This window comes from Euleptes europaea, chromosome 9, assembly GCF_029931775.1.
Source record: "Euleptes europaea isolate rEulEur1 chromosome 9, rEulEur1.hap1, whole genome shotgun sequence".
Lineage (NCBI taxonomy): Eukaryota > Metazoa > Chordata > Lepidosauria > Squamata > Sphaerodactylidae > Euleptes > Euleptes europaea.
Window position 1 is genome coordinate 16,105,515 of NC_079320.1, and position 24,285 is coordinate 16,129,799.

General features: G+C 44.9%; 1 protein-coding gene across 1 annotated transcript in view; it reads right to left on the bottom strand.

Moving 5' to 3' along the window:
* Positions 1-1,613: 1,613 nt before the first annotated feature.
* The window catches only part of FAM13A (family with sequence similarity 13 member A), a 174,930-nt gene continuing 152,258 nt past the window's right edge, over positions 1,614-24,285 (bottom strand). Inside the window, 10 exon segments of the mRNA XM_056855228.1 lie at positions 1,614-2,124; positions 2,898-2,999; positions 4,087-4,283; positions 6,528-6,611; positions 7,445-7,540; positions 9,935-10,018; positions 14,431-14,651; positions 15,893-15,974; positions 18,212-18,350; positions 22,463-22,676. Of these exon segments, the coding sequence (XP_056711206.1) occupies positions 1,998-2,124; positions 2,898-2,999; positions 4,087-4,283; positions 6,528-6,611; positions 7,445-7,540; positions 9,935-10,018; positions 14,431-14,651; positions 15,893-15,974; positions 18,212-18,350; positions 22,463-22,676 (1,346 nt within the window). The 3' untranslated portion in view covers positions 1,614-1,997.

Here is a 24,285-nt window from a genome sequence, read left to right on the forward strand (position 1 = left end):
TCCCAGCATCTATTGCTGTGTGCTCTCAAGGACTGCTGTTCAAGAAAAGCAACTCTAAAGACCTCTTGGGTTCACAGAACTCGTTCTGCAATTCTTTGGATCCTGGCCCACATTTCTGCATCAACTTTGATCAGAAAAATCTTAGTAATTGCGATTCAGTTTGGAGAAGCAATCACTCACTGGTGCTCTGGCATGGACTCTTGTTACCCAGTTTTTAATTCAACAGATTTACGCAGTTTGCAAAGGCAGCTCCATGATCTGACATGGTTCATTTTTATCAAATGCACATTTAAAATTTTGTAGGACTCGTGCCCGGAAGGTTTTCTGCAGATTATGATATACTTCCTATTCAGCTCCTTGCTTCTCTAGACAAGTCTTAAAGCTCAGCAGCAGGCATATTTTTTTCCTTCCTAAAAGAACAACGTAACAAAAAAGTCAGGTAGAGGAACTTTTTTTTTTTTCAAAGTACAGTTTTGGTTATGCTTTCTATTAGTTCTGCTATTTTAAAAAAATAAACTCTCTTGCTCTCTCTAAAGTGCATCATTTGTACCTACAATTTTACACGAGCCATTTCAAGAGCGCAGCAATCTCGCTGCAGAAACGACTGCGGCTAAGCTTGCGACACAAAAGGGTACAACCTGATTATTGGCTATTGATGGATCTGTCAAAGTTTCTGGGGGGGCAACCAAAGTTGCTATGGCAAAAGACTGGCTGATTTGTCCCATGTTTAAAAACACAGGGCTGCATCCTCCTATTTCACTTAGCTAAGCGTGGCGCTTCCCTCCAGTGGAAAAGGTTCTTCCTCACCTTCTTACCCTGGAGGAAGGGTTGAGACTTAAAGGAACCCAGCCCATCTGGCTATGGACCCTTGGCTTGCTGTGGACGTTTCTGGCCAGTGTTCCAGGGAACTGGCCTCGGGGAGATAAAGGAGAGAAAACCAATAATGAAGACAGATTGGCTTTCAGGGAAGCTTGTCTGCCATTATCAATCATCTCACCAAGCAATCTCTTCTTGGCAAGTGTCCAAGGAAATCCAAGATGCCCCAGACCAATCTGAAAACCACTGGCCTAGTCCAATTTCAACTCAGTACTTGCACAACTTTGAGAATACCCAATCACACTTTTCTGTCTTCTTTTTTCCACGGTTGGATCCAGCCAGTTTTCCCGCTCAATTCCCATTCTCATGACAGCCCCCGTCCCACATGGCTTTTGTACGTACAGATCCCATGATTCTCCAGCATTATCCAATTTTGGTGGTCAAAGGGTATACCCTCCCTCCTTTTTTGGTACTAAGGAAGCTGGTTGGATCTGACCCCTTTTGTTCAAACAGAAGAGGCAGTCACGAAACATGACCCAGGGATTTAAAAAAAAAAACAGCTCTGAGAAAGAAGGCAATGCAAACGCCACGGTAGCAGCGTCTTCCCCACAGAGTGGCGATTCAACATTGAACAGCGGCAAACTGAAACAGCCGACAGCCGACAAACCAAGGCTGTGGTCAAAAGGAGATTCCCGAGAATATCGTTTTCAAACGCTACAGCTGAACAGAATCATCTTAAGAGTCGGCATCCTGTCGCATTACAGCAGACCCTGATGTTTGATTGGTCTGACGATTACAGGTAATCATTGGCGATTTGTGACAGCTCAGGCGAGTTCACCTCTCTTTTCATTCACGCACTGGAGAAGGCATAAATCTTACTCTGATCATCTAAAAATTTCAGAAGCCGCAAGCTGATCAAAGCAAAGGACCCCCCCCTTTGGAACAGAATCTTTCAACTGTTTCGTAATCCCTTCTTCCTGCTGGCTTGGGTGACCAGCTTGGAGAAAGAACAGTCTGCAAGTCTACGGAAAGATGCTAGACCCTGCCGTCCTGTTTCTCAGTCCATGGAGAGCTGCTCAAAAGCCCTCCAGTATACAAGGCTCTTGCTGAGTACTTCAAGCAATCATTCCTTTGGCTCGTCCAACTTCTTAACTCTATTGGCAAGGTCAAGGACGCCTTCCTTACATGATCTTGGAACTAATATCTCTTTTGCTGATAAGGACTTCCAAAAGCCTCATCTTGGCCTTAACCTGTTTGTATTCATTATATTCTTCTGCCATAGGAGTACGATCCTCTTTCTGGACGTTTCTGTGAGAACAAAGAAGAAGAGTTGGTTTTTATATGCCAACTTTCTCTACCACTTAAGGGAGAATCAAACCAGCTTACAATCACCTTCCCTTCCCCTCCCCATAACAGACACCCTGTGAGGTAGGTGGGGCAGAGAGAGCCCAAGGTCTCCCAGCTAACTTCATGAGTCGGAGTGGGGAAACAAATCCAGTTCACCAGATTAGCCTCCTCCGCTCATGTGGAGGAGTTCTCCAGATCAGACTCCACTGCTCCACACCACTGCTCTTAACCACTACATCACACTGGCTCTCACAGAAGACATGTAAATGGCTTCAGGTACAATATATTCTGTGGCCCAGGCTAGCCAAATCTTGGAAGCTAAGCAGGATTGGTCCTGGTTAGTACTTAGATAGGAGACCACCAGGGAAGTCCAAGGTTGCTATGCAGAGGCAGGCAATGCCAAACAACCTTTGAACATCTCCAGGATTGAAAAACATATGGGGTTGCCATAAATCAGCTGCAACTTAACTGCACTTTCCACCACCGGCTAAGAACCAGTTTTTGAAAACATCTGTTCTCTTGCTTGCTCAAAAGAGAGTTCATGACATTGACTGAGGAGGGAAAGGACGGCCTACTGAACAGGTGGACAAGATGAAGGCTGCAACCCTACAAGCCCTTTCCTGAGAGGGGCGTTAGTTAGCAAAGGGCTACACAGAAGGACAAACACATGGCTCAGCCAAGGCCTGTATGCTTTGACTCAGTAAGGCGAAGAGGTGGGATGAAAAATAAATTACCTTCCATTTTGTCGGAAAAAATTGTCTTCAAAATCTCTCAGTTTTTTCCGGATCCTTTTTTTCTCTTCCCTGACTTGTTGAAGCTGTTCTACAAGTTCTGGCCTACAGAATTCAACAAAAAAACACAACCCACTCAAATATATTAAATGAAACAAACAATCTGAAAGAGTACATATCTTGCTATCATGTGACAGACAATGATATACAGATTGAATATCCTTTATCCGGACTGCTTGGGACCAGAAGTGGTCCATATTTCAGATCTTTCAGTATATTGGAATATTTTGGAATTTTTGCATATACATAATGAGAAATCTTGGGGATGGGACCAAAGGTTCATTTATGCTTTATATATACTTTATACACATAGCCTAAATGCAATTTTAAACAATATTTTTAATAATTTTGTGTACACTGAACCATCAGAAAGCAAAGGTGTCACTATCTCACCAGAATACCTGTATCAGCTGTTAAACAAGAACAACAACAAACTAACAATGGCAGGCTTTCAGTCTCCATCTACGATGCAGTGTACACTGTATTATTTTTTTTAGGTGAGAGGAAACATTGAAAGCAGGCAACATGGATCTGCCTGCGAGCCAGCTCACAGGGTATGGATGTCTGGATAAGGGATACTCTACCTGTATTTACCTTTTTGATGCGATGATATGTTTCACCAGCTTGTTACAAGGAAGCAATCTATTGTTAGATTTCTTTCCTTTTATTTCAGGCTCATCTGACCAAAGGTCTTGAGCACAACGTGCATAGGATAAAATAATTTTAACATTACAGATTCTTAAAATGTACAACAGAAGTGACTTTAGATTCTTAAAATACATGAAACACTTTAAAATAAAATCATAATAACCAAAAATTGAGTTACTTTACAAGCATAACAGTAACTACAATAATAATAATATCACTAGTTAACAATAGTTTAACCTTGTTGGGCCTTTAAGGAAACTATTATTACCAGATAATACTTCTGGGTCAGCATCACTCAACAGAAATGGGACCACCCAAGAGTCAACAGGAAGATGATATCTTGATAAAATGGGTGCAATCCAGGTGGCCCTGTGATATTATTAGATTTATCTCACACTATTCTCCTCCCTTAATTAAGCTTCCATATTTACCAAAACACCCAGTGCAAGAAACAGAAAGATGGCTGGTTGGAAACTTGACGTACATAGAGGCAGCGTGGAGGTTTGAGAGCCCCATGTCATGGCTGCCCCTTGAAGGAATCCGATCGTCCACTGGAGAAACGAAGCCGTCGGCATCGTCTTCTAGCTGGTCCAAGAAACTTCTCACGTTGAAGTCTGATTTTACGGTGACTGTGAATTCCGGTTTCACGTTGCTGTCTTCCTCTGAGCCATCCTCTTCCTCCTGCAGAAACATTTGGACATCAACGATTATCTATATGGCCTGCAAAGGCAACACAAATATTATGCTTGTCAAAGGGCAGGCTCAGCATTCCAAACACGCTAAAGGAAGTGGGTGACCGGGAGCAGCCTTCGCTAAGGGCCAGTCGCATAACATGCCCACCACATGGAGTGGTTGGTGCAAACAAGGTGGGTGCCACAGAGACTGATACATTTGGCAATGTCTGGTGGTTCTGGGGAGGAAAACTAACCAAACTATTGAGCAAACTAGCACTGTATGGAGACACGCAGGATTCGTGGAGAGCCAGCATGGTGTAGTGGTTGGACTAAGATAAGAACATAAGAAAGGCCATGCTGGATCAGACCAAGCACACACTTCAGCCCAGGAGCTTTGGGGAAACTACAGAAGACTGAACACTCGTGTTCTCATCCTTCTGGGCAGTACCCTACCTCAGGCAGGAGGAACTTCCTGACTTCCTCCAGCTTGGGTGGCTTTCTTTGGAAAAAAGAGTCACTTCAGCTGGAGGAAGGCCCCTTAGTCTGGAGGAAGGCTTCCGACTTGGCTTAATAGAGCAGAGGGATTACAGGCCCTTGTCTTTAAAGCCTATCTAAGACCATAAGAAAGGCCCTGCTGGATCAGACCAAAGTCCATCAAGTCCAGCAGTCTGTTCACACACAGTGGCCAACCCGGTGCCTCTAGGAAGCCCACAAACAAGACGACTGCAGCAGCATTGTCCTGCCTGTGTTCCACAGCACCTAATATAATAGGCATGCTTCTCTGATCCTGGAGAAAACAGATCTTGGATACATAGGTTCGAGTCCCTGCTCTAGGCACCACCGCAAAAACAGCTGCCACAACAGCCCCAATTGTAAAATCTTGGAAGGTTCCACAAAACGCTGGAAGGTTCCAACCCCAGCATCCTCCTACAATGGAGGCAGCTGCTTCCTAGCGGGCTGGTTCTCCCAGCAGTGAGGCCAGCGGGGCTCTTGTGCAGCTCCTTGTGTACCTCGAGAAGGCAGAAGAAACCAGGGGCCGTCTTTCTGCTTTGGGGAAGAGAGAGATGGTTTGGTTTCAGTTTCCAGACGGGAGGCCTGGCTTCCTATGTGGTCGAGGTGTCCTAAACTTTTTAGTAATCCTCACAACAGCACTGAAGGGTATGCCAGTGTCAGCATCACCGAGCAAGTGCTGGAACATATCGTTTTCTTTGCACGAGGAAAGCATTAAAAAAATGCCACTGGGTACCTGCAGTAGTACTGTCTGCTCTATGGATTCTGTGTTATAGGCACAGATCGGGACCAGGTACAGAGTACACACCACAGAAAAGACAAGTGGCCATAATAATTTCCTTTAATTTCTCCCTTAGAAGCTCCTTGATCCATTGATCTTGAGCAGCATAATTTTAAATCTAATGTCTGAGGGATGTAAGAACTGAAACAAATCTTGCCACTGACAATGTAGCCTTGGGATCCCTATCACTTAATAAAAAAGGCATTATGTCAGACACAGAGGCATTAGATTTATATGTTAAAAGAGGAGAGATATAACGTGATCTAAGTTCCTTATAAAAACGGCATTCCAAGAGGGCATGAGCTAATGAATCGACAGAGCCAGAAGAGGAAGGACAGGTCCTGTCTGGGTATGGTATATTCAAAATTCTGCCTTGCATAACCATAGAAGGGTCAGCATTCAGTCTAACTAAACAGAAGGCTCTAGAATAATTTCCAAACAAGGGAAATATCTTCAAAGAAGGAGAGGCTTGTAAGTAGCAATTTTGCATTTTGAAAATTGAAAAAAGCATATATGTGATAGGTAAGGTTGCCAGGTCCCTCTTCGCCACCGGCAGGAGATTTTTGGGGCAGAGCCTGAGGAGAACGGGGTTTGGGGAGGGGAGGGACTTCAATGCCATAGAGTTCAATTGCCAAAGCGGCCATTTTTCTCCAGGTGATCTGATCTCTATCGGCTGGAGATCAGTTGAATTAGCAGGACATCTCCTGCTACTACCTGGCAGTTGGCAACCCTAGTGATAGGAATTTTTTTTTTTTCAAAAGAGCCACAGGGGTCTTGAACAGACACGAGTAGAATGTATCAGATGCAGAAAGGCAGAATTCAGCGGCTACTGATTTTTTTTTGTTTGTTTCGCTTCTTGGAAATGCTACCAATTAGGAACATACAATTGATCACTTTCACTCTGGGCGAAGGGAAGTGATGCGGGCTGAGCAAATTAGTTAGCAGTGGGGGGTTCTTCACCTTTATCTCCTTGAAGAAGGACGCTGTTTCACCCTCGATAATTGGCTGCAGCAAAGGACTTCTCCGCTTGCTGGACGGGGAACCCTGTGACAGGCATTAACAAGTAGGTTACTTTATGTCCCCTTTCTGCTCCATTTCTCTCTTTCTCTCTCACACCTCTTCAGCACTCATTTCCAGAAACAATTACATATTTAAAATTTTAAGAGCCTCAGTGACATTTTTTTTAGACCAATGGTTTGAAAGCTGCTTCTCCTATTATATTTTTCAAATGCAAGAAGGTGTCTGCATTATCATGGCCAAAAGACAAGCACAGGAACCTTTGCACAGAGGCTCCAGTATCCAGACATTTGTTCTGGTGCACATATGGAGCTTCCCGGCAAGCAGGGGCTTCCTCAGTCTTACAATCGCCTTCCCTTTCCCTCCCCACAACAGACACCCTGTGAGGTAGGTGGGGCTGAGAGAGCTGTGACTAGCCCAAGATCACCCAGCTGGCTTCATGTGGAGGAGTGAGGAAACCAACCCAGTTCACCAGATCAGCCTCCGCTGCTCATGTGGAGGAGTGGGGGAATCAAACCCAGTCCTCCAGATTAGAGTCCACTGCTCCAAGCCACCGCTTGAGCCGGCCTTCAGCCAAAGAGAGGTGGGCACTCACCTTCTGACCTGTGAAGAATAAAATGTGGCAAATGGCTATGGAACAAGAGAGCAAGAGTATTGCTGTCCTTTGAGCAGAATTCGGGGCCTTCGGGGAATGCCAAATGCAGGATAGGCAGAACAAAATCTTGCCAGGTCGCCAATCCAAACTGGGATTATAACAAGGATGAGGACAACATGGTGCACAAAGGCAGGATTTCTCCCTCTCACCCTACCAGGTGTGAGAAGCGACCCAAGCTAAAGACTCAGAAAAGGTTCGTACTCACGATACTAGGGATGGAGTTGGCCCTAGAGAGGATCTGCTTGACCAAGCGGTACCTGTCGTACAGGGGCTTCATCACCTGCCGTTCATGTTTTGTGACCTGAAAACAAAGAATAAGAACATAGAGTTGGCTGTGTGAGAGCAGAGGTGGTGGGCTGAAAGGCAGAAGCAGGCTGTATCAACTCCTATTTCATTGCCTTCTGCTGAATCTCATTTGTGAAGGACAAAACTTCTTGGAGCAAAAAACAAACAAACAGTGCCAGCTTTCTCCCTGTCCATCAGGTGGGCCTAGAAATGGGCATCTTGGCACCACTGGCAAGAAATTACAACAGCATCACTGACAGAGGTACATTGCCCATCTGATTTCTTGATGTTCCTAAGCCAATGATTCTCTCCTTAATCCCTGCTGTTCAGGTATCTAACTCTTTTATCTCAGTTCTCGCGAACCAGCCCCGGCCATCAGACTATGAAATCAACTTCGGGGCATCAATTAGGATCAAACGCGTGCGGAAGAGCTGAAAATATGCCATTGGACAGTTGCAGCAGAAATGTATTCCTTGCATCATATGATTGCACCAATGTTCTGTAACAATATCAGTACTGTTGATTATACCCTTAAGGGTCTGTAGCTCAGGTCTACTGTCATAGTTTGGTTTCATATCTATCACCAGCCTGAAAGAGAAAAATACTGTCTTGCTGTCTCTCAGCGGTCTCATTTAAGGTCTGATTCTGGCTCCATGTTATCTAAAAAACCTTGCCATTGTTATCTTTTCCGCTTTTGCTTATCAACCTAAAAACAACAGCACTGTGTCTATCAAAAGGAAAAGTTCATGTTGTAGAGAGAGGAATGTAGCAAGCTGTAAGAAAATACCGAAATACGACTTCCTCTTACAGAACTGAAAGGAAATCCATTTGCCAGTCTATTCCTGTATTTACCTCTGTATCAATCTATCATGGTACTTTTATCCCTACCCAACATCCAAAGACCTCTGCGGGGTGTGTGTGTACATGGTTTCACAGCCCCCCATTTGGCCCTCACAACAATCCTGTGAGGTAGGTTAGATGAAGAGAGAGCGACTGGCCCAAAATCACCCAGTGAGCTTCGTGGTCAAACAAGGAATTGAATCCGGCCCTCTTAGGTCTTAATCCCGCACTGTACTGGGGTCTACTCCATTACATTACACTGGCACTCCATATTATAGTATATAGCATCTAGGGTTGAAGAAGAAGAGTTGGTTTTTATATGTTGACTTTCTCTACCACTTAAGGAAGAATAAAACCGGCTTACAATCACCTTCCCTTCCCCTCTCCACAACAGACACCCTGTGAGGTAGGTGGGGCTGAGAGAGTGTGACTAGCCCAAGGTCACCCAGCTGGCTTCATGCGTAGGAGTGGGGAAACCAACCCCGTTCACCAGATTAGCCTCCGCTGCTCATGTGGATGAGTGGGGAATCAAACCGGTCCTCCAGATCAGAGTCCACTGCTCCAAACCACCATTCTTAATCACTACACCACTCTGGCTCTCTGGTTGCCAGATCTGGGTAGGGAAATTCCTGGAGATTTTGAGAGTGGAGCCTGGGGATGGCAGAAATTGGGGATGGGGGGACCTCAGCGCGGTATAATGCCATAGAATCCACCTCCAAAAGCAGCCATTTTCTCCAGGGAAACTAACCTCTGTAGCCTGGGGATCAGTTATAATTCCAGATCTCCAGCCACCACCTGGAGGTTGGCAACTCTAGCAGCATCACTAATTTCCATGCAGATTACACCAACAAAGCAGAGCCTGCCCTTTCATAAGAAATAGTTATGATAATTACTTATGTGGAACGGTTTTGTTGTGTCTGTTAATGCTATTTGGAAATCTATTATGGAAGAGTTGACAGTAATAATTATGCTATCTTTTAGACAGGGCTGCAAAACATGATTTGGATGGATAGAGAAAAAACAAGGTAATTGTAATGCTTAAACAATGACCTAATAGCACATCCTTCAGGCACAATAGGATTAATACAAAACCATGAATAAAAGAGGCAAGAACAAAATATCATTGAAAGAATGAATAGGGGGGAAACAACACCTAATGACTGATAATTTTGCCGTCTTTATCACTGTAAAATGTTTCCCTTACGTGGCAAGTCATTAACGGTGTTTTGAATGCAAATGGACAAGGGCAGGCAGAAGCAGGCCTCACTGAAGAAGACAAGGCCACAAACGTGGGCGTGTAACTTACACCCTTATTACTAACCGCATGAAACGACCCCTCGGAGATGCCAATTTTCATCAACAGCTTGTTGCAATGCATGCTAAAACCTTGGTAAATAACTGTGAAGCGCATCGTGTGAGACCAATATTTTGAGGCCAGGAACCTCGTCCTGGAAGCAGCTCTGGAAGCCCTTTCTGTGGGAAAATTACAGAGATTTCCCTGATGGCCTTTCAAAGGCATTGGCAGCAAGACAATTTCAGGCACGCTTGATAAGAATCCCACAGCACATACCGGTCTTCCATGGATGCTCTCGTAATACAAGAGGGCTTTCTGCAGAGCCACTTTCTCCGCTGCAATCTGATCCCGAGTCATATCCTAGATAGGGTGAGCAAAAAGAAAGGGGTTCACACCTGTAGCACTGGGAACGCTGCTGTGTTTGCTAATTTATCCCAACTATTTCCCTGCTCCGTCCACTTTCCTCAAAAGGAGCTGGACAACAGAAGATCCCAGTTTACCGTAGCTATGACGGCTGTCAAACTGAGCAATCATTTGCCTTTTCACTGTTTAACCCAGTGGTTCCCAAACTTTTTGGGCCACCGCCCCCTTGGTTCCACAGACTCTACCCCAGTGCCCCCCACCCTATAAAAAGCATTATTCAAAATAGGGGTTTGCATGATGCACTAAAGAAGAACAATACAAACTTCAAAACAGTGACAATTAATTGCACATCTATTCAAAATCAAATTAAAACTTTTAGTTGAAATTTATTTAACAAAACTGATGAACTTGATCCAGTGGGTACCAGCTCTTCAAAGTCTGGGGGGGAAAAATCTTTTTGACAGCTTGACCAATGTAAATTAGTGAACAACACAGTTGAAGGGACCCAACTCTAGAGCCCCCTGCTGCCCCCTTGCCTCTTAGTGCCTCCTAATCCCACTTCCCCCCGGGGCTGGTACTGCTCACTTTGAGAGCGACTGGTTTAACCAATGCATTAAGTAATTACATTTAAGCAACATACACTTATTAACAAAACTTCAACAGGGTGGCCATTGCAAGATACTGAAGGGTGAGACAACTCCCACATTGTTCATTCACAAAACAACTACTTGTTGTTACACCCTGGGGCTGACAGGTTAGGTTCCGCCTCTCCCCGAGAGCAACCAATGAGAGCTGATGGAATGTTAAGGGGGACAATCGGAAAGCAGCAGGTGGGAGGTGGCAACCAGGGAGTTGAGCAGGAAAAGAGTACAGCTGATTGTGAAGCGGAGGCGAAGAACAGCTTAAAGCTAAACAGAAAGAAAAGTCAATTTGTAACAACAGATCCCCAAAACTGGAATAGTGGAACCATTCAAAAGTTCAAGGCAAATGAAACACTGTAACCTCTACCTTACTTTCTTCAGTGTTATTATGTTCAAACCTTAAATAAAGGTTAACTCCTTGTTTGTCGCAAACCCACTTCTGAGCCCCTACCTACAGTTTAAGAACCACAGTGTTACGTTATCTTTGATATATTTTTTTATCAATGCACCAGAACAAACACCGTCTAAAACAGGGGTGTCAAACATAAGGCCCGCAGGCCGGATCCAGCCCCTTATCCGGCCCAGGCGGGCCAGCCGAGACAGCCACCCCTACTCCCTCGATCTGGGCTGGAGAGGAATGGCTCGACCAAGTGACATTTATGTTATATCCAGCCCTTGAGTTTGACACCCCCTGGTCTAGAACATAAACAAGTATGCCTAATGTCCTCCCACACTGATTAAAATGTGCCCTCGCCTATCATGACCGGCCTACACCAATCAATCAGTGAACGCTCTAGTTAATTTATCAATTAAACTGATAACATCCTGTAACCCTAGCTACCATCAGTGGAACTAGAGGTCTGAGCCTATGTGCCTCCTCAAGATGACCGCATGGGGTAATTCACAGTGGGTAGCCGTGTTAGTCTGTCTGCAGTAGTAGAAAAGAGCAAGAGTCCAGTAGCACCTTAAAGACTAACAAAAATATTTTCTGGCAGGGTATGAGCTTTCATGAGCCACAGCTCACTTCTTCAGATACAGCTAGAATGTGAATCCATCTGTCTTTACGTAGATTCAGACAAGCATTAGTATGTAAATGTTAACAGTATGTAAATGTGAATAGCAGGTATGATGGGATGAGGTGTGGTATGCAGAAGAGTCTGTGATGTCCAGGGGAGAGATGGGTGTGGAGAAATCAGCATTGGTCATGAGCCATGAATGCAAGGTCTTTATTCAGCCCAGGTAAATGCATTGTCTTTAGTTTGAATATCAACTGTAATTCAGCAGTTTCTCTTTCCAATCTCCCTTTGAAATTCCTTTGTAAGAGAACTGCTACTCTTAAATCTGCAACAGAATGTCCTGGAAGGCTGAAATGTTCTCCCACTGGTTTTTGAATATTGTGGTTTCTGATGTCAGACTTATGTCCATTTAATCTTTGTCTAAGAGACTGACCTGTTTGTCCAATGTAGATTGTGGAAGGGCATTGCTGGCATGTGATGGCATAAATACATGGGGTAAGTGTATCAAGGCTTGGCAGGAAACTTGTAGTGGGAGCAATACCCACTTGTATATATTGCTATTTGTAACAAGAGTGGTTAAGAGTCCTTCCTACAATCCCGGAGCGAAGAGTTAATAGATCTGTAGTCATCTATAGGGAAGTTCAATGTTATTAGCTTACATCAAAGCACTTTGCCACCATTATCTGAACAATTCACAAATCAGCCCCATCGGGTACTCCAAACTTCCATTATCCTTTTACCGATAATAATGTGTAGGCTGAGAGCTTACATCACATATCCATCATCTGCTTAAACTCAGGACTCAGACATAGGATCACATCATGCAAATTAGCCCTCTCTTCGATGCCCTTTTAACTTTCCAGCTACAGCAGATGTTTCCAAGGGAAACACTGCCAAAAGAGCATTCTTGTAGTGAGCCCCACTTCTACCACCATAATTTCGAGACAAATTTTAAAAAATGAACGGGGAAAAAATCAGATAGCGACTATCAAGTCATAAAAGGTACTAGGAACTAAGAGATGATCGTCTATGTTATTACAGTCATTCTCTGAAACTACCTGTGTGATCTTATTGGAACATAAGAGCAGCCCTGCTTGATTCGACCAAAGGCTTATTTCTGCCCAGTATCCTGTTCCCACGGATAGAAAGCCAGATACTTCTAGGAAGCTCATAAGCAGGGATTTAAGGCACCTGTCCTTCCCTGTCGATTACCACCCCCATCTCCAGCAGCTGGGCACAGTGCCACAGAGCACAGAAGCTCCATTTAACCATCCTGTCAAATAGCCATTGATGGAGTCTTCTGCTCCATGAATTGCTCTCATCTGCTTCTAAAGCTATCTGTAAGAAGATATCAATCAAAGAGCCTAGGAATTTACTTTCCATCTCAAGAAATAGCGTTTTTCCTTCTAAGTAGGAAGTCTGGGACCCTCGTATATGCAGGACCACCTCTCCTGGTATAATCCCCATAACATATTAGGATCGTCCGATGAGAACTTGCTGGTGGTCCCCGGCCCTAAGAATGTGTGGCTGTCCTCTGGCTTGGTGGAATGCTCTGCCAAGGAACATCAGGGCCCTGCAGGACCTAAGGGAGTTCCGAGGGATTTATACACCATCTTTGATTATTGTTTTAAGGTTTGATTTTATTGACAGTTTTGTTGTTATTATATGTTTATAAAGTTTTTTTTAAAAATGATGTTATCCGCCCTGAGCCAGCTTGCTGGGGAGGGCAGACCACAAATATGAAAGATAAATAAATAAATAAGTACTAATCATAGCTTCAGGGAAGTGCTGGGTACTAACAACTTGATTATAAGCAATTGTCAACTGTAATTGACTCACTCTGTGTAATCTGCCTTGAGTCCCAGTGAAAAAGGTGGACTATAAATGATGCTAATTAAAACTAACAAACCAACAGACAAATAAATATCCACTCAGCAATATGTACTACTGAGCTTAATGAAACTTTGTCATAACTATGGCTTCCATATGTATGTATATACATAATCCTGTGCATGTTTACTCAGAAGTAAGTACTCGATAGGACATGCCCCAGTGGGACTTATATTCAGGATTACATCCTTGGTCATCAGGTAGATGATTTTTCAGACAGCTCTTGCATGTGTAGTGAGCCAAAGTTCAACAGAAATCTGTTTATCTCTCGACTGTCTCCCATGTCTCTTGCAGATACAATATGAAGCAGCTTCCATTTGTTCACTGCAGATTTGTATCAGACCCTTGGTCCATCAAAGTCAGTATTGTCTACTCTGACGGGCAGCAACTCTCCAGGGTCTCAGGCAGAGGTCTTTCACATCACCTACTTGCCTGGTTCCTTTAACTGGAGATGCCAGGGATTAAACCTGGGACCTTCTGCACGCCAAGCAGATACTCTACCACTGAGCCACAGTCACAAAGACTGCCTACCGAAGGTAGTACACACGAGCCATATAATTTCAAACATATATGCTTTACGTGATGCACTAACACACTTGTATTTTTCTGAAAGCATGTGTATACATCAGTTACATAACAAGAAAAATTTATTTAAATCAGTCCACCCTGCAAAAAAATTAGCGGACACTCAGCAGCATCAAGAAGTGAGTATACCTAATTGTTATGGTGGGCAGGAGAATTTGCCATGGGGCTGCTACTCCCGGACCAACTCTCTATCAAGTTGGAGGAACGCTGGCAGAAAGGAGTCAGTTTGAGAAAGGTGGCCATGTAGACAAAAATTAATGAGAGTCTAGAGATGTACCTTAATGTCCTCAGGCCGGTTCGCCTCTGTCCTCTTCTCCTGGAGCTTCTTCTGGATGGACTCCAGCGTCACCTCCACTGCTGGCTTTGTTGATTTATCGGGCAAGTCTTGCTTCTTTTCTTCCTCTTTCTCGAGCTGAGACCCGAAGCTCTTGGGGAGCGTGTTGCTCCGCTGGCGCATCACCGGAGCCAGATCCTCCTCCGACATCTTCAGCCTTGACTCTAATTTAGGAAAGAAAAGTGAGTGGATTTTCAGGGGTGCCAGGAAGAGACTCTGCAGGAATCCTGGATCTGGACACAAACCACAAGTGTGTATGTGTTAAGTGCCGTCAAGTTGCTTCCGACTCATGGCGACCCTATGAATCAGTGTCCTCCAAAATGTCCTATCTTTGACCACCTTGCTCACCTCTTGCAATTTGAGGGCTGTGGCTTCCTTTATTGGGTAAACCCATCTCTTGTTGGGTCTTCCTCTTTTCCTGCTGCCCTCAACTTTTCCTAGCATAATTGTCTTTCCAAGTGACTCTTGTCTTCTCATAAATATAGAACGTTCTTGAGCAATAGGTTATATTGCAGGGCCATTTTGGACATCTTGAAGGGGTGTGTGTGTGTGTTAAGTGCCGTCAAGTCACTTCCGACTCATGGTGATCCTAGGAATCAATGTCCTTCAAAATGTCCTGTCTTTGACCGCTTTGCTCAGATCTTGCAAACTGGGTCAATCCATCTCTTGTTGGGTTTTCCTCTTTTCCTGCTGCCCTCCAAACTTAATTCCCCTTCTCCTCCCCTGTGCAGGGTTCCTCCACATCTATCAGACTCCAGTAACAGACTGCAGTGCAATCTTAAGCAAAGGTGCACCTTTCTAAGGTTCACTGAAGTCAATGGGCTTAGAAGGATGTAACTCTGTTTAGCACTGCACAGCGTCGTGCGTAACTCAAAACCCAGGATGACAGGAGCAAACACAAGAAGCAGATGTGAAGTTACACATCAAGGTGACGGCATAACAGAGGGAAGACGAGCTGACAGTCCACAGGCCATGTTCAGTTTTCAAAGCAATTTTATGTGACAATGGCTGTCCCCTCAACTCCACACAAGTCAACACAACTAAAATTTAACCACGTTGCATTGCCTTGAATTCACTTGCAAGAAAAAGTGGAAAAAATATTCTTAAAATGGTGAAAGAAGGAAGACCTACTTATTGGGTACTTAAAACAATAGGTACAGTACATCATGCTCCATGTGAAGACCGTAATGCTAGAAGGTGCCGACTCTATTATAGAACCAGGCCATTCGCAAGAAGGGTGGTACTGTCCGCCCACCTTGTGGAGGGCCCTTTTCGAAAGCAGGCTTGGCACAACAGATCTCTCCAGATTACTTGGTGTGTGAATAATCTGTTGCAAATAAATTGAGTGAGTCCAGAGCCTAACGATTCTGGATATTCTAGTGTCACTGCCGGAATAGCTTCCTACCTTTCAGTTGCTTCCGAAACTTGGCCAGATCATTTGTCCACTTCAGCACCTCTAGGTTGGCAGCTTTGTCACTATGTGATGGCTGGAGGATGAAATAAAGATCCCAAACGTTAAAACACAAAAGCATGGAGGCCTTTCATCAAAACCAGGGTTCCATTCAAGAAGTTTATGCACTGACTTCTGTCTCTTTGCATCTGATGTGAAGGCAGAAGTGGGGTTGGTCACACAAAGGGCTCCTTGGTGATGTGGGGGAGACCTTGCCGGCAGCAAACTAGCAGCAGCTGACTTACACCTGGGTTAAGTTTGTTCTCCTCTTCATACAGGTATTTAAAGTCTTGGTGGTGTCAGAGGCATGAGACCTTGGGTGTGAGTGGAAGAGGCAGAACCAAAGGGCTGCTGGCCCTTTGTTCTTAAGGACTCACAGCTCAGGGGCTGCATTAGGCAGTCCAGGGTGTGTGTTTTGTCCATTTTATTGTATTCTTTGTTAAAACTGACTGACAACATTAGATATTTTTTTCTGAGTTGCTTTGGGTTCCCACAGAGAGAAAAGTGGCATACGATTGCCATAAATAAATAGAAAGAGGTCCACATCTTCTTTCCATACCTCCGATCTCTCCTATGTAGGGGGAACTTGCTCACCAATCCAGGGATCAGATGCATATGGTCCTAATGCTCACCTCCTTTTCACACAAGGCAGAGTGAAAAGAGGATTCACCCTTGCATAGCCTGTGTTGTCTTCTCTGCTTCCATTTTAATAGCCTCCCTTTGCACTTCTGTCTTCATTGTGGGGCTTTCTCCTATAATATTACCAATCCTGGACATCTTCTAACTTCTCTTTCTCATCATGGTTGAGTAACTGTTTAAAGAAAACCCGCATCATTATCTCCTAAGACCCTAACTGTTTTATCCTTGGACAGAACTGAATTTCCGAAAATGTGCATGCCCAATGCATACAGGAGGCAGATACTGCTCTTCTCCCACTGGCGGGTTTGCAATGGTATTTGCTTGGATGGTGCATTCCCTAGCTCCTTCCTCCCAAGACTGTGTTTTCAATGGGAGAACGCTGTATCAAGTGACTTGCAACTACCTGCAGACTGAAATGTACAGCTCAGACACACCTTACATTTTTCCAGCAAGCTCAGGGTGGAATAAAGAGTTTTTCCTTCCTTCATTTTATCCTCACTACAACCCTGTAAGGCAGGTATGATAGAGAGTGACAGAAACCAGAGTGCAACCAGACATCAAAGGCACTGATGTATATCTACTGATGTATGTATGTATGACAGCCAGCATGGCATAGTGGTTAAGAGCGGTGGACTCTGATCTGGAGAACCGGGTTTGATTCCCCACTCCTCAACATGAGCAGCGGAGGCTAATCTGGTGAACTGGATTTGTTTCCCCACTCCCACACATGAAGCCAGCTGGGTGACCTTGGGCTACTCACACTCTCTCAGCCTCACCTACCTGACAGGGTGTCTGTTGTGGGGAAGGGAAGGTGACTGTAAGCTGGTTTGATTCTTCCTTAAGTGGTGGAGAAAGTCAGCATATAAAAACCAACCCTTCTTCTTCTACTTGCCTGCCAGCATTGAACCCATCCAATTCCCTACTCTGCCATGAAAACCTGCAGGGGGACCTTGTGACAGAGTCACTCTCTCTCTGCCCAGCCTACCTCTCAGGATGTTTGCTGTGAGGATAAAACAGAGGAGGGAATGATGCATTTTGATCTCCATCGGAGGAATAACAGTATAAATCAACTGTTTCTACTGAAGACATCAGCTGAATCTGATACATTTATGCAGCTTGTTAGTTACAGCAAACCTAAGGCTGCAATTAGCTGCAGAACACATGAATTGATTAGCTTTTAACCTTTTTTTCACTATGCTGGCAGTAATGTTTACAGAATTTTATTCCAAGGTATACTGAGTGCCACTTAGGGAGTCTGTGCAGAAATTGACATGGGACATCTTTGACACCCAATAATGTGATGTTTTAATCTGCAAATGTCATAAATCCTTCATAGACCACAAAACGATGAGAGAAGACAGACATCAGGGGTACAAAAGAACATGATCTAAAAACCTCTTGCGAAAAATATGTCAAGACATAACATTTCTAAACCAATTAAAAAGGGACAAAGAAAGAGAAGGCCACAAGGGCCATTTAACCCCTTCCAACCCAACTAAACTATCAGACGAGCAGATGCGCTATTAAAATCTGTAACTGTCAAGGATGTTCAAGCCGGTAAAAATTCACGTTTTGGCAACAGGGGAAGGTACTCCAATCTGCCCAGCACTGCCCAACAAATAAACACTAACTTACCCTGTATTTCCTCTCCTCTTCAAATCTGTCTTCAAACCTCCTGATCTTTTTCTTCAGCCCCTGAATCCTGCGTGTCAGCTGTGCTGGAGTCAGATCTTCCCGGTCATCATCATGAGAGCCCAAAGAAGAACTTCTTCTTCTGTAATGAACGTCACAGTGTTGTTTCTGAGTCAATTGGTATATACAGGATAACAGGGAAAAGGACTCTATCACATTTTTATTCCGCCCTTCCTTCCAAGAAGCTCAGGGTGAATTCTGCAATTTATGCCTCCTTTTTGCCCTCACAACAAATCTGCAAAGTAGGCTAGGCTGAGAGTTACCCAGTGAGCTTTATCTGAGTGGGGAGATGGCCCTAGGTCTCCCCAGCTATATTCCAATACGCTAACCACTACTCAAAGTGGCTCTGTGATACAGAGGAAGGTCAAATCCTCAAGAAGGTAGTTAGTGCAAGGTCCTAACATGAAGAAGAAGAAGTAAGAGCTGGTTTTAATATGCCGACTTTCTCTACCTTTTAAGGAGAATCAAACTGGTTTACCATCTCCTTCCCTTCCTCTCCCCACAACAGACACCTTGTGAGGTAGGTGGGGCTGAGACAGTTCAGAGAGAACTGTGACTAGCCCAGGATCACCCAGCTGGCTTCATGTGGAGGAATGGGGAATCAAACCCAGTTCTCCAGATTAGAGTCCACAGCTCCAAACCACTACACCACGTGATTGCTTGCAAATGAGGGGATGAGGCAACAGATCTTGGTGTTGCCTTTACAGAAAACCAAGGTGAGAGGATGGATATTGAGCTACAGCTTATTGGACAGCAAGCAGGACTGGATCAGAGGGACTGGAATCAACTCTCTGTACTTCCACAGCATCGTTGTGCGGGGTTCTGCCACATTCTCAGCCTCCATCCCTCTTCTGTAAAATGGGAGCAATTGTGACCAAAGCTTATAGGACTAAGGCAAAGTCAAAGTAAAGCTCCTCGAAATGAAAAAGCTGTATAAAATAATTAACAGCCATGTGGGAGGGGGCGGGGCACGAAGCAGAAATGGAAAGAACTTCTTTGAGGGTGCTTCCAGCCCGGAAATTTTTCTGAGGTCAGCCGCAGAGTATTAGCACGATCCGCATGGGATTTGTGTTGATCCCTGTGCAGACTGTGGCTTGTCCAAATGCTGTCGCAGGAGTACAGGAGACAACACCGAGTGCTGTGCAAAGCCAGCGACCGTTAACCCCAACCGTCCAGGTGCAAGCAAGGACCTCCCCTATGAGGTTCTTCCTGTTCTGGCTTTGGGACATGCTTAGTTCTACATGTGCGAGGGAAAGTTCAAACCCTTCGAGGCCCTCAACAGATGCTTCCACCCAAGGCTGCCAAACATGGGGTTTTGGTACAAAACTGGAAAACCCTTATGCTACAAAATCAGCAAACTACAAATATCATCATAAGCCAAAAAGGTACAATGTATGTATATCTCAAAAAAGTATCACAACCAAAAAGTATACGTCAATAACACATATTCACAGACAGAGCAATAAACAAATATACATCACGTTATAGAAATATTAGGACTGACACATAGTATTTTCTTAATCTCTTGCAGGAGATGTGAACAATGAATACATCACAGAAGAAAGTTAAGTGGAAAAATAGTAGTCCATATGGCTTGATGCTTGTATTTTTTTTGAGGTAGATCTTGAGGTAGAAGAATCGCCTGCACTCATTCGGACTGCATCAGACGGACACCACAGCCCTTTTCAGCAGTTACGTTTGACCATGAGTGACCCTCCTGATACGTACAATTACCATTTTGTCTCAAAGAAGGGAACGAACATATGTATATTCCAGCTCAGAACAGGGCCATACTGAGCCTGAATCCACATGCATTGTCTCTTGAGACAAAACGGTGAACACGTGTTATCGGGAAGATCACATGTACCACGTTCTCCCCATATTGCATGGAAAACCGCTTATGTGTCCTCACATTTAAAAAATGACCGATGCCGGCTGCAACTTGACGGCACTTGACACACACGCACACACAAGCTGAAAACTAACACTTCAAGGAGCAAGGTTTTAGCCCAGCTTTCTCCCTGCTGCTTTTCTACTTACAGGGAGTTTACCCTCTCTCACAGTGGAGGGTTCAAATGTGTGATGCATTTTACTCTTATCAGGCCTCCGCCTGTTCTGTTTGCACAGCAGAAAGGGATGGTTAGGATGGTTATGATGTCACAGAGTTTATGGAGTCAGAATGGACTATACCACCTCAGGCTGTGGGTGAGAAGGAAATACGTTTTTGAATGCTTCCCTGTGGTAAACGCCCCCCCCCAAACCCTTCCCCAAATAGTGCCTCAAGGGGTTTTTAAATAAGGAAGTGGTACAGTCCAGTATGCCACCTAAGGATTTTACATCATTTTGAGAGGCTGGTTCTGGTGTTACTGAAGGCCATTCTGAGGCCTCCCCACTTTAAAAAAAAATTTCTCACCTCAAACCTTCAACTAAATGGCTTAGAATCATAGAGCTGGAAGGGACCACCAGGGTCATCTAGTCCAACCCCCTGAACAATGCAGGAATTTCATTACTACCTCCCCCACACACCCTCAGTGACCCATACTCCATGCCCAGAACATGGCCAAGATGCCCTCCCTCTCATGAACTGCCTAAGGTCATAGAATCAGCATTGCTGACAGATGGCCATCTAGCCTCCACTTAAAAACCTCCAGGGAAGGAGAGCTTACCACCTCCCAAGGAAGCCTGTTCCACTGAGGAACCACTTCCCAATGTCTAGTTGAGGTAGCTTCCATAGAAGTACTTTTAAAATTACCAGTGCTTACTCAACAGCTAGCAACATAAGCGATCGAGTAAAACAGTCTAGATAAAACTACCCAAAGGAGAATGACGGAAAACCGGCCCAAACACTCTTCAAACATCAGCCAAAATCAGCCACAGGCCTCTGTAAACAGAAAGCTTTTGCCCAGTGCCTACAACTAAATAAGCCAGATTGCCAGGAGAGCTGCTGCAAAGAGGAACCACAGAAGTGAAGGGGCCACTGCATAAAAGGCCCTGTGACGGGGGGGGGGGGGAGGGGCTGAGGCTCAGTGGTCGAGCATCTGCTTGGCATGCAGATGTTCCCGGGTTCAATCCCCAGCATCTCCAGTTAAAGGGACTAGGCAAGTAGGTGATGCGAAAGACCTCCGCCTGAGACCCTGGAGAGCCGCTGCTGGTCAGAGTAGACAATACTGACTTTGATGGACCGAGGGTCTGATTCAGTACAAGGCAGCTGATTCAGTATAAGGCAGCTTCATGCGTTCTTTATGTGTTCATGTGAACGAGCCTCAGTTGAAGATTTTAGCTGAAAGGAGGTTCATAAATGAGAAAGAGGCCAAATCTTAGCCCAAACTAAAAAGGTCACCATTACATTTTCTTCCATTTTCCCCCTGGTGTCCTTGTGTGTGTGTGATATGCTGTCAAGTCACTTCTGGCTTATGATGACCCTATGAATTAATAACCTTCAAAACATCCTATCAGTAACAGCCTTGCCCAGGTCTTGCAAACTGAAAGCTGTTGTGTCTTTGCTGATTTACATTCCTTCAACACCAAAGGTAAATATTTAATAAAGGATTGGTCTTTTTTTCTTGGCAACCGGTGGCATGCTCAATGAAATCACCTAAGGTTTTTAATTTATATAACTGACTTTGGTTTCTATTTGACACCCACACCAAATTAGTAATTTATATAGTTTCACCATGCTAATTTCAGTTTCCACTTCTGGTTAATTGATGGTAAAAATGACCCCGCTGCCTATAATCAGAGTATGAACTTCAATTTATAAAAAATTACTGGGGCCGGGCAGAAGAGAACATGAATCACTCAGGGCAACTGACCTCCTTAAGACTGAGGAATATACACAGCATGGAGTTGCTGAAGAAAGAAAACAAAGTTTTATCATAATCCCTGCACTTCTTTGTGCCAATTTGACCCTACTTTTTGGAAAAGGGCTTTAAGCATCCTGGTCCCATATCATTCAGAGCATCAAATGTAATAACCAGCAGTTCATATCATGCTCCAAGCCAATAAACACCAAATGTGCCTCTTTCAGAATGAGAGATCATGAGAAGGAGGGCATCTTGGGCATCTTCTGGGCATGGAGTATGGGTCACTGCGTGTGTGTGTGGGGGCGGGAGGTAGTTGTGCAGACAAGGATTGTAAATAGTCTCAGATGGGCAGGACTGGAGCATGCCTGCCCCTGGCTGGACCCCTACCTACCTCATGAATGAATGCGCGTTGGGAGGGGAAGGAGGCACTTCCGTGTCGTCCAGGTACTGCTGGCTTTGACCGTAGGCATAGAAACGAGGGGACAGCATCGGGTCACTGTCCTCATCCAAAAGCTGTCGAATCAGGCGGCCAGCCTGTGGGGAGAGGTGGGCTTCGTCGGAATCTAAGCCATCGCGCTGCCAGGAGGAGAACGCTGGGACGGGCTCTGGAAATAAAATGGGGGGGGTGACATGTGAATTGGGATCTGGGCGGTCTGTGAAAATCAGTTAGCGCCACTGCTGAGAGCTGGATCCAGACTAAATCAGCAATGTACAACAATTCCCCCCCTTCCTGCTACAGAACCCCCTTATGTCATTTCTCAGGGTCTCCAGTCCCCCAGAAGCAGCTTTTTTGTGGCTATCTATGGGCTGAAGTGTGTGCGTGGGGGGGGGGGGAGAAAGTTCCATTCTGTTGGTAGAAAATTTAGGTGGGATCCAACCCACTGGGTGGTTCTGCAAAACCTACCCTTGCAGCTGCTTGTCCTGGTCGTTTTAGCTGCTTACAATGGCCTCACAGGTGAGTAGGAAAAAAAAGAACCAGCATACAAGACATCATCTCAGGGCACTTGCCCTAGGGTTGCCGGTTCCAGGTTGGGAAATACCTGGAGATTGTGGGGGCAGGGCCTGAGGAGGGCAGGGTTTGGAGAGGGAAGGGACTTCAATGCCATAGAGTCCAATTGCCAAAGAAGCTATTTTCTCCAGGGGGAATGATCTCTGTCACCTGGAAATCAGTTGTAATAGCGAGAGATCTACAGCCACCACCTGGAGGTTGTCAACCCTTGCTTGCCCCTAAGTAACTGTGGGCCACCCAACAGCCTGAGCAGTATTTTTGGCCAGCTGCATGCCTTGGAAAGCTGACCAGCACATCCATCTGCACTCAGCTTTTTATGATATGACATCTGGCATCTAATCTGACAACCCAACATTAGGAACAACAGAATTTCACCCATACCAAGATAAAGGAATTGCATTACTCTTTGCAAAGGCATTAGAAACCCAGTCATTAAAAAAAAAATACTCCAAAAATAAACCAATCAATACCACAACCACAACCACCCCGGAGCTGGTTCTTGAGCCTTGACCAGATCAAGAATGAATTAATCAGGACTCAACCCCTGCCTTTTGAGAAGAATGAAAAATATGAGTTATACAGCCTAAAGGTGCACATATTTTGCAGTAAAAGGAACTCAATGGACTGGAATGTGCTTAGGTGGATTGTGGCCAGTGAACTGAGAAGACCTCCCTTATAGTTTTGAGTTTGGGCCTAGCACAACCAATACAGAGGGAAGAATTTGCCACACAAAACTGATTCAATTGTGAACTTGTCCTTCCTATTCTATCCTTCTGTCACTCTATGGCAGCAGTCTTCAATCCATGGTTTGGAATCCATGGTCCACCAACACTTTTTTGGGTGCCTGCCAAGTGTTTTTAAGAAGTAGGTGGGGCCAGGCAAGATTTTTGCCCAGCAAGGCTTCTGATGGACTATTAGGGATTTGATTGGCTGTGCAGATTTTTTTTTTTTTTAAGTTGCTTTGGCATCAGCCGCCATCACAGCACAAGGATCGACACTGCGTTGCTGAAGTTAAGCTGTGGCAATCATTGTGTGGCTGACCCTGCCTCCTGTGACAGCCATTTTGTGGCTGCTCCCACCATGCCAAGTCCAAATACGCCCTCAAGTGCAAAAAGGCTGGGGTGGGTCTGCTCTGGTGGGCCGTGGCCCTCCACCTGCTGGGTTACAAGCCTCTACATAGCTGCCTCTTTTGGGGGGGGGTATTT